This window comes from Salvelinus namaycush, chromosome 8 (genome assembly GCF_016432855.1).
Source record: "Salvelinus namaycush isolate Seneca chromosome 8, SaNama_1.0, whole genome shotgun sequence".
NCBI lineage: Eukaryota > Metazoa > Chordata > Actinopteri > Salmoniformes > Salmonidae > Salvelinus > Salvelinus namaycush.
This window is the reverse complement of record NC_052314.1, coordinates 40,808,825-40,820,362: the sequence shown is the minus strand read 5'-3', so window position 1 is coordinate 40,820,362 and position 11,538 is coordinate 40,808,825. Positions and strand designations below refer to the sequence as shown.

Genomic DNA, 11,538 nt, shown 5'->3' with positions numbered 1-11,538 from the left:
GCGGTGGATGAATGGCACAACCTTGTCACGGTATCTCTGTCCATTCAAATTGCCCTCGATAAAATGCAATTGTTTTGGTAGCTTATGGCTGTTGTTTATACGTACATCATTTAGCAGACAGTCTTATCCAGAGCGACTTACTGTAGTGAGTGCATATATTTTCATAATAGTCCCCCATGGGAATCAAACCCACAACCCTGATGCTGCAAGTGCGTTGCTCTACCAACTGTGCTACATAGGACTAGGCTTTTTAATATGCATGGATTATCTTGGCAAATGAGAAACACTCGCTAACATGGATGTAAACATTTGTGCACACCATTTGAGAGAAATAAGCTTTTTGTGCTTATGGAATATTTCTGGAATCTTTTATTTCAGATCATCAAACATGGGACTAACACTTTAAATGTTGCATTATATTCAGTATAATTTATGAATTCTATAAATTGAAATGGCCAATTTGGGTGCAATCAATTAGCTTTATTTCTGAGTTCAAATTGTCTTTCAACAAAATAATGTTGCATGAGTGGCTATCTTATCTGATTCAACGATTTCAGAACAATCAGAGATAGTGGCTGTCAAAATACTCTTTCTTGTGCTTTTTGAGGTGGAATGACCCCTCAGCCAAGCCAGGTTTCCATGGTGACGGATGTTTCAGAGGCCTTCGAAGCAAAAACAAATAGGCCTGACTCATCGTACTGGCTGTACATCACATCCACCATGTGTCTGTCTCTGGTGATCTCAGTTGGAATTGGTATCAACAGACAAAATCATTATCTCACTTCAGTAACTATCCACGCTTTACTACTGAATTAAAATCAGTTCCTCCTGTCCTTTCCCAGCAGCTCTCAACCACTAAACTGTCCCTGGACCAGTTACTAAGGGCAAAGCCTAACAAACATCATCCAACAACGACTGAGTGATTGATTTATGGTGAACGGTAATGCGTGCAGCCTGCTCAGTCCATCTGCACAGAGGCAGAGCACAGTCTCCTAAAATGTGAAGAGCAGGTGTGTGTGCATGTCTGTGTTAGTGCGATACCAGCATTTTGACTTTGATACCGATATAGTGACTGACTGGGGCTTGTTTGGCTTTGCTGAGGCGTGACTTCACTGTTGAACAGCTGCAGCCATGCAACACGTGTTCCATTGCTGAGTGGACTTGGACGAATAGGCTACTTGACTTGTTGGGATTGGAGATTCGTTTTTTTAATAGGCCAGTCTTTTGTTTCTTCTCCTCCAACTCCTCTCTTTTTACTTTCCTCCTCCTTCCTCTCTCTCTCCCTCGCTTCCCCCTCTCCATCCTCCCTCTCCCTCCCTCCTCTCTCACGCTCTCTGTAGGAGTTTGCTGCGCCCCCGCCCCTGTTGTTCAGAAAGTTGAGTAATCCTGACTTGTCCCCCGCCGCCAACAAGACCAAACTACACCGACAGCTCAGCCAGGATGATGGCCGCACACGCCGTAGCAGTATGGCTATGACCGGTAAGAGAAACACACACACACACAATCCCAGAAACCCTAGACCCACTACAATTTTCATACCGCCCTAACAGATCCACAGATGATGCAATCTCTATTGCACTTCACACTGCCCTTTCCCATCTGGACAAAAGGAACACCTATTTGAGAATGCTATTCATTGACTACAGCTCAACGTTCAACACCATAGTGCCCTCAAAGCTCATCAATAAGCTAAGGACCCTGGAACTAAACACCTCCCTCTGCAACTGAATTCTGGACATCCTGATGAGCCACCCCCAGGTGGTAAGGGTAGGTAACAACACATCCGCCACGCTGATCCTCAACACGGGCCCCTCAGGGGTACGTGCTCAGTCCCCTCCTGTACTCCCTGTTCACTCGTGACTGCATGGCCAGGCACAACTCCAATATCATCATTAAGTTTACTGATGACACAACAGTGGTAGGCCTGATCACCGACAACGACAAGTCAGCCTATAGGGAGGAAGTCAGAGACCTGGCTGGTGTTGGTGCCAGGACAACAACCTCTCCCTCAACGTGATCAAGACAAAGGAGATGATTGGGGACTACAGGAAAAGGAGGACCGAGCACACCCCCATTCTCATCGACAGGGCTGTAATGGAGCAGGTTGTGAGCTTCAAGTTCTTTGGTGTCCAGATCACCAACAAACTAACATTGTCGAAGCACACAGTCGTGAAGAGGGCACGACAAAGCCTATTCCCCCTCAGGAGACTGAAAAGATTTCACATGGGTCTTCAGATCCTCAAAGTTCTACAGCTGCACCATCGAGAGCATCCTGACTGGTTGCGTCACTGCCTGGTATGGCATCTGCTCAGCCTCCGACCGCAAGGCACTACAGAGGGTAGTGGGTACGGGCCAGTACATCACTGGGGCCAAGCTTCCTGCCATCCAAGACCTCTATACCAGACGGTGTCAGAGGAAGGCTCTAAAAATTGTCAAAGGCTCCAGCCACCCTAGTCATAGACTGTTCTCTCTGCTACCGCACGGCAAGTGGTACCGGAGCACCAAGTCGAGGTCCAAGAGGCTTCTAAACAGCTTCTACGCCCAAGCCATAAGCCTCTTGAGCATCTAATCAAATGGCTAACCAGACTTGTACTTGTTCCTTTTATTTCTTATTTGTATTTTTTAAACTTCATTGTTGGTTAAGGGCTTGTAAGTTAGCATTTCACTGTAAGGTCTACACCTGTTGTATGTGACTAATACAATTTGATTTGATGAGTCCATACGTGGCACTTCTGGAGTGCTTTCGTATCTATCATTCTGCTTTTAGATCTGGATGAGCTGTAGTTTACCCTGATTGACTGGTTCCCCCCCTCCCCCATACCAGGTAAGCAGCAGCTTCTTCCCCTGTCCAGCAGTATGCACGGTCGGGTGAGTCAGCTAGCCTGGCATCTTCCTGTAGAACCCCCTAACAACCTGGTCCGCATGAGGAACCAGTCCCTGGGCCAGTCTGCACCGTCACTCACTGCAGGACTGGTGAGTACACTACAAATACACGCACAGACAGACATACAGACAGACAGACATGACAATGACTGCATTCCTCATCCTTATTCATTCATAGAAACACCATCCCGTTGTTCCTCATTTACAGTTGAAGTCGGAAGTTCACATAGACCTTAGCGAAATGCATTTAAACTCAGTTTTTCACAATTCCTGACGTTTAATCCAAGTAAAAATTCTCTGTCTTAGGTCAGTTAGGATCACCACTTTATTTTATGAATGTGAAATGTGTCAGAATAATAGTAGAGAGAATGCTTTATTTCAGCTTTTATTTCTTTCATCACATTCCCAGTGGGTCAGAAGTTTACATGCACTCAATTAGTGTTTGGTAACATCGCCTTTAAATTGTTTAACTTGGGTCAAACGTTTTGGGTAGGCTTCCACAAGCTTCCCACAATAAGTTGGGTGAATTTTGGCCCATTCCTCCTGACTGAGCTGGTGTAACTGAGTCAGGTTTGTAGGCCTCCTTGCTCGCACATGTTTTTTCAGTTCTGCGCGCACATTTTCTATAGGATTGAGGTCATCAGGGCTTTGTGATGGCCACTCCAATACCTTGACTTTGTTGTCTTAAGCCATTTTGCCACAACTTTGGAAGTATGCTTGGGGTCATTGTCCACTTGGAAGATGCATTTGTGACCAAGCTTTGACTTCCTGACTGATGTCTTGAGATGTTGCTTCAATATATCCACATAATTTTCCTACCTCATGATGCCATCTATTTAGTGAAGTGCACCAGTCCCTCCTGCAGCAAAGCACCCCCACAACATGATGCTGCCACCAAAGTGCTTCACGGTTGGGATGGTGTTCTTCGACTTGCAAGCCTCCCCCTTTTTCCTCCAAACAAAATGATGTTCATTATGGCCAAACAGTTCTATTTTTGTTTCTTCAGACCAGAGGACATTTCTCCAAAAAGTACAATCTTTGTCCCCATGTGCAGTTCCAAACCGTAGTCTGGCTTTTTTATGGCGGTTATGGAGCAGTGGCTTCATCCTTGCTGAGCGGCTTTTCAAGTTATGTCGATATAGGACTTGTTTTACTGTGGATATAGATACTTTTGTACCTGTTTCTTCCAGCATCTTCACATGGTTCTTTGATGTTGTTCTGGCATTGATTTGCACTTTTCGCACCAAAGTACGTTCATCTCTAGGAGACAGAACGCGTCTCCTTCCTGAGCGGTATGACGGCTGCGTGGAAAATGCTCCCAAGGATGAACCAGACTTGTGGAGGTCTACAATTTTTTTTCTGAGGTCTTGGCTGATTTTGTTTGATTTTCACATGATGTCAAAGAAGCACTGAGTTTGAAGGTAGGCCTTGAAATACATCCACAGGTACACCTCCAATTGACTCAAATTATGTCAATCAGTTTATCAGAAGCTTCTAAAGCCATTACATGTTTTGGAATTTTCCAAGCTGTTTAAAGGCACAGTCAACTTAGTGTATGTAAACTTTCTGACCCACTGGAATTGTGATACAGTGAAATAATCTGTCTTTAAACAATTGTTGGAAAAATGACTTGTGTCATGCACAAAGTAGATGTCCTAACCGACTTGCCAAAACTATAGTTTGTTAACAAGAAATGTGTGGAGTGGTGTAAAAACGAGTTTTAATGACTCCAACCTAAGTGTATGTAAACTTCCGACTTCAACTGTATGTACTGTCCCAATAAATCCAGTATTCCCCAATTAGCCAGAGACAAAATTAATCTTTAGGCCTATATTACTCTTTTATTGCTCCATCTATCCTGGACAGCTCTATCTATCTACCCAGCCAGTACACAGTGCTGTGCAGTATTGCCCTTTTATACAGAGAGCTGCAGCAGGCAGGCAGAGATAGAGAGATTGAGTCAGGCTGTCTCTATATTCACTAGTCAGGACAGCTGTCTGCTCTGAGCACTATACACACTGTCTGTCTGCCCATACAGTCTGCAAACTGAGACCTATAGCAGGAGAACTGGAGAGTGATTGAGTGTGTGTGGGAAAAAAGGGGATACTTAGTCAGTTGCACAACTGAATGCATTCAACCGACGTGTCTTCCGCATTTAACCCAACCCCTCTCAATTGACAGCACCCTGGATGCAGTTGTTGTTTGGGATAAATTGGCTTGTTTAAGGGCAGAACAGCATATCGTTCCACCTTGCCGGCTCGGGGATTCGGACCAGCGACCTTTCGGTTACTGGCTTAATGGTCTTAGGCTACCTGCCACCCTACCTCTGTGTTCACATGTGGCGTTCGTGCATGTGTACGCGTGTGTGTGAGATGTATCACGACTCACAGCTCATCTGACCTACATAATATGATAGGAATGTTGATAGCCGTGTTGTGATGTGTGTGTTGCCTCAATTGACTGTATACGTTTGTAACAAGCTGTTGCTGCTCTAGGGCTATACCTATTGGCGGTGCATGGCACTGCAGGTTCATTCATGTGATCCATAAAATACAGTCTTCAGCTGTTCAATCCACCAATAGATGGCAGTATTATCACATCTTTGGGCAATGCTGTAAGATACAGTGGGACAAAGCTGTATATATTGTAGCTGGTTGAGAGACATTCACATTCATTGCATTATTACACGCTCACAGCATGGCCTTTAAAAAGTTGGTTCACTAAAACATTACAGGGTCAAGAGGACAGGGAAAGTTCAAGGTTTTGTCAATTCAAATGTAACGTAACTAACGACCGATGCAAATACCTATCAAAGGTTTGATTGTAAACAGTGTCAGTATGAATCAATTGTGTTGTCACGTTTCAGTGAGAAGGTGTCTTGACAGATTAGTAAAACTGGTACGTTGTGGTTTGTGTGAATGACATCAAGAAAGGCCCACAGACAAACCTTTTCTGACTTTTTGAAAGTATCCACAGCTATTGCGTAATGCAGCCAACAGGAAATTGTGGAAGCGTTTTGAAATGGAAAATATGACCTGCGGAGCTGTTTTAGGTGAGCAAATAATCATAGTTCATTATATTTTTCAGAGGCCAGTTTATTAAAGTTTTCCTCTACTTACATTTGAGTAATTTAGCAGATGCTCTTATCCAGAGCAATTAGGGTTAAGTGCCTTGCTCAAGGGGACACAAACAGATTTTTCACATAGTTGTATCGGGGGATTTGAACCAGCGACCTTTCTATTACTGGCCCAATGCTTTTAACTGCTAGGCTACCTGCCACCCCAACCACCCCTCCGGTTTCTGCCTTTAGCATAAATACAGTAGCTAACTACAGTAAGGTTCTCTGAGACTAAGTCCTCCAGTATTAGACAGCTTCTGGTAACAATCATTTTTATTTATCCTTTTCCTAACAGCTGTGGCATGTCTGTCGGTCTTGTGCTGAGAGGTTTGAATCTGTTATTGATTTCAATTACATTAGTTGTTCAGTTACAGTACATAGGCCTATTGGTGAAACACATTAACCCCTCTATTCTCCTGTACTTTAGCTAAGGGCTATGAGTTCAATGTCACCTAAGGCCTGAATGGCCCATTAATATCAGTAACTGTCAACCTGAGCCATAGTCAACATTGGGCAATATGGTTTGTTGATATCTTCACATGTATGAATTGGGCTCCCTGCCGAATTGGCTGGTGTAACAGGCATGTTGTGCCTTGTATGACACATGTTAACACAGTTCTTCATGGGATGTGGAAATCATGTCTTCTGTCACTGTCTTCCCTAGTGGGTCTGTCTTGTTTGGTCAGGCACTCATTTAATTGAATACTCTCATACAGTACAGTGCTCTGATGAGGGGAGATGGAGGCACTGCTGTCTGGTCTGGTCTGCACTCTGCAGGGAAACAACCCTGCATAGCCAGATGGTGTTTACATCCGGGTTAATGTGTGTTTGGGGCCTAGAGTGTGCACTTGGTGTGTGTGTTTTCATGAAAAATACATAATACGTTACCTATAATTCCTGGAAATCACCTGGTAACCTTTCAGAGTCCCAGATGGCCAGAGAGTGGCCTACTCTAGTGGGCTTAAGTGTCCCCTGAGAGAGGAGCACCTGGACAGGATGAGGATAACACTCACACACACACACATACACACAGTGATTTCTAGGATATTTCTCATTGGTTTGAATGTTTTTCTTTCTCTGGCACCCATCAGAACATCTAAGCTACAGCACTCGTCACCATGTACAGCCTGGTCTCATAGACTAAACGTAACATAGTAAATGTACATCTGGAACTCCCAAATTAGTATGATATGTTACGTTTGGTATGGTTGTATAAGACAGATGGTTACTTAAGGCAAATATGAAAGTAGGGTGGTTAGTGGGCGTATAATGCGAATGTCTAGCAACCCAAAGGTTGCGAGTTTCTTCACGGACAACTTTAGCATTTTAGCTAATTAGCACTTTTTCAACTACTTACTAATCTTTTTGCTACTTTGCAACTACTTAGCATGTTAGCTAACCCTTCCCCTAACCCTAACCCTCCCCTTTAACCTAACTCAAATTTAACCCCTAGCCTAGCTAACGTTAGCCACCTAGCTACAATTCGTAACAAATCATACATTTTACAAATTTGTAACATATTGTACGTTTGAAAATTTGTAACATATTGTACATTTTGCAAATTATTGCATACCATACAAAACGTAACATATCACACTAAATGGAGTGTCTCAGATTAACATAAAGAATAATACGAAATGCTCTGAGACCAGGTTGCCATGTGAGACTAAGGTTGTAGTAAAGTAAAAGTTGAGAGCATCCCTTATAGACTACTAGGTGAATGACCTTGAAAACCAAACCTTTCCACTCATTGAATTATTAAAATGTAATGCGCCAGACGCTTGTCAAACACGTCCATAGTATGTGCTCATTGTGTTGACTCAAGGCCGAGCAGTTTAAGTCCAGCTCAGTTCTATTTCCTGAGTTTAAGATGATGTAGGTATAATATCAGTTGAATAATGCTAGATTGATGAGAGAGAGAGAGTGTAAGGCAAGGCATTAACATAGTGACAGTTGCATACTATTTGCATTTGTGTAAAAATTAAAGGCTTAGGTGGAACGGGAATAAACGCTAATAAATAAATAAAGGGAATAGTCAGTGCTATTGTTCCACCGTGGCTCTTTTATATCTCTCCCCAGCTTCATCATTAAAACACACTCAGCCTGCCACAGGAGACGAGCAGGGCCTTTTGAAATTGAAGATCATAATTCAGACATAAACAAAACAGTCTTTCTCCCTCCATTGTCATCGTTTTACTCGCTTGGAAATTACCATTTTCTTTTCACTTGCAGATCTAAATAACCCATGTCCGCTTTGGTTTGCCAAGACAGGAAAGGTTAAGTGCCTTAAAATGAGAGGGCTGTTTTTCTTTCTCCCGCTTGCTGTGTATTGATGCTTTTATCTGAGGCGTGGTGGATGGGATCACTTCAAAGATCTGGGGATGAATATTAGAGAGGGTATTAACCTCAGCCTGCCACGGCTGGAACACACTGGAGGATGACTGACAGCTGGGACTGGGCTGGAACTAACACGCGCACATTACACGCACACACACAGAAATTGAGCAAGGGCAGATCGCTGTATTGTATTTGTAAGATGACACCCGTAGAGAAGTTGATCTTTAAAAAAAATGTTTTCAACACAAGTTTAAATGCTACTCTATTCAAGCAAGATCAACTTGAGTTACGTAAAGGACAACTTATTTAACTTGGACTCAATGACCTCATTGAGGAGTTCATCAAGACTTCTACCAAAATGAGCTGACTACTGATGATGCTGTATGAAATATACATGAGATCATGATGAATAATTACTGTGACTAGGAGCCTAAGCCTGTCTCCCAGTACCAGGATAGAGTGACACAACTGAACATGGCAGATAACGTCGCAACACATCAGACCTGTCTGTGGCTCATCAGTGTCTTCTCTCATCTGTCTGGGTCTGTAGGGTCTGTGTCCCTGCTTTGGACTGTGTGTCTGTGTCTTGTGTGTCTGTTACTGCTGCTATGCCTCTCTGTGAGTTGCAGTGACTATGCGTCCTTGTCTGACTGTGCGCCAATGTCCCAATGTATTTTTTGGGACTATGGCCAGAGGGCCCTGTTTGTGTCTGTCAGTCTGTCAGTTGAAACCAGGCCGTTTCTTCTCCAACCTCAGCACTAAACAGCCTGGCTGGCCAAGGTCTGCTGAAGTGCAGTGATGACTCACGCTATCCTCCCAAGGTTACATTTCCCACTCACAAAGAAAAGAGATGTGAAAAGAACTCTACATCTCTTTCCCTCTCTGTCTCTGTCTCTCCTTGGTTGTCATGTTCATAATTCATAGCCAAAGGAGGACAGCGTGTACCTGCAGTCACCTGGTGGGAGAGCTACTTTTAGCGCTTATACGTGACCAAAGTGTTGTTCAGCGTACTGTTTATTGGGATCCCTGTGTCTTAGTTCGGCCTGCCTTGAATGCCAAGGTAGCCAGCGCTGTTGGTCGGTGAAACGAAGTGGGTCGGTGAGCAGGCTGGCAGCGCATGTCTTGGGTGTGTGAAGTGTGTCCTTCAGTGCAGCAGTGTCCTAGCACAAGGTAGCTACTGCAGCATATCCTCTTATGTAGGAGATCAAGCTGCCTACTGCAGGCGGTGCACAGAGAGATGATAGGCTTTACAGCAGAGAGAGGCCTGCCTTGCATGACAACACAGCATCATTTATCTCCCCACAGGGAATCTTTCAAGTCACAGAAGGACAGAGATCTAATTAAGCAATAAGGCCAAGGGTGTGTGGTATATTGGCCATATACCACAAACCACCGAGGTGCCTTATTGCTACTATAAATCAGTTACAAACGTAATTAGAACAATAAAAATAAATGTTCTGTCATACCTGTGGTATACAGTCTCATATGCCACAGCTTTCAGCCAATCATCATTCAGGGTTCGAGCCACCCAGTTCATAATCTGTGTTTGATTGTGCAATGAAAGCATGAAAATCATGTTCCAGAACCCCAAATGAATATGATGGATGGTTTCACTTCACTCATTGTGTAAAAGTTGTTTCAGATTGTATTGTATTACTTAAGTAGCAGTAATACTTATTGCTTATTGGTCTTCTCCTTTGCTACCCAAGAAGACTCGAAGCTGTAATCACTGCCAAAGGTTCTTCAACGAAATACTGAGTAAAGAGTCTGAATACTTACATAAATGTGATATTTCAGTTTTTTTTATTTTTAATGAATTAGCAAACATTTCTAAAATCCTGTTTTTTATTTTTCTTTATGGGGTATTGTGTGTAGATTGATGAGGAAAAAAACTATTTAATACATTTTTGAATAAGGCTGTAATCTACCAAAATGTGGAAAAGGTCAAGGGGTCTGAATACTTTCCAAAGGCACTGTGTATATATATTTCTTCTGGACTGATGGCCTGTGTCTGACCGGAGGGAGGGAGCAGCGGTGAGGCCACCGCTCACCTGACTCACCATCCCTCCGCTCTCCCTCCCTCTGTTGAGAAAAGGGGACACAGTCTTCTAGGTGATGGCGAAACTCATGTCGCACTGCATTATTTCTGCCCCATGCCACAATTCATGTTTTTTTTAGGGGGTATATCAGCTTTAATATTGCAGCTTCCATCAATGTAATTGTCTGCATTTCCAATCCCCCATGTGTGTGTGTGTGTATATATATATATATATATATACACACTGCTCAAAAAAATAAAGGGAACACTAAAATAACACATCCTAGATCTGAATGAATGAAATATTCTTATTAAATACTTTTTTCTTTACATAGTTGAATGTGCTGACAACAAAATCACACAAAAATGTTTGAACAGTAGTGTATATATTTTTAACTAGGCCAGTCAGTGAAGAACAAATTCTTATTTACATCGACGGCCTACACCAGCCAAACCCGGACGACGCTCGGCCAATTGTGCGCCACCCTATGGGACTTCCAATGACGTCCAGCTGTGATACAGCCTGGATTCGAACCAGGGTATCTGTAGTGATGCCTCTATCACTGAGATATGCTGCGCCACTCGGGAGCTTGAGTAAAGGGTACAGGGTCTGAATACTTATGTAAATGTGATATTTCAGTTTTTAATTTTGAATAAATTAGCAAACAGTTCTAAAAAACGATTTTTGCTTTTTTTGCATTATGGGGTATTGTATGTGGATTGATGAGGGAAAAAACAATTTAATACATTTTAGAATAAGTCTAACATAACAAAATGTGGAAAAAGTCAAGGGGTCTGAATACTTTCCGAATGCACTGTATTGTAAATATATGTGTGAAATTTGTTTTGATTTTAGAATAGACCACTATTATGCACCTGTCTCGAAACAGGCAGCGCAATTTTTAAAAATGTAATCTAGGCACTTAAATAGCGAATGGAGGACGTTTTTCCCGTGTTTAATTTTCATGCCAGCCAGGTAGGCTATACTCTTGTCATAAAGAGAAGCAATGTGCTTAACATTTAGTAAAGTTGAGAAATAAATAGTAGGTTAAGTCTACAGATCATTCTCTTTTTAATAGAAGCCATCACTCTGTTTTCTCACGGAATTGAATAGCCTATAGAAATGTTGCGCAACATGAGCTCATAGGCTCTCATGAAGTGT

At 42.8% G+C, this 11,538-nt stretch overlaps 1 protein-coding gene across 1 annotated transcript in view; it reads left to right on the top strand.

The window, feature by feature from the left end:
* The first annotated feature begins 639 nt into the window (after positions 1-639).
* LOC120052125 (microtubule-associated serine/threonine-protein kinase 2-like) overlaps positions 640-11,538 on the top strand; it is a 233,160-nt gene continuing 222,261 nt past the window's right edge. The window contains exons 1-3 of the mRNA XM_038998970.1: positions 640-735; positions 1,341-1,479; positions 2,825-2,973. Coding sequence (XP_038854898.1) covers positions 640-735; positions 1,341-1,479; positions 2,825-2,973 — 384 coding nt within the window. The remainder of the gene's footprint in view (positions 736-1,340; positions 1,480-2,824; positions 2,974-11,538) is intronic.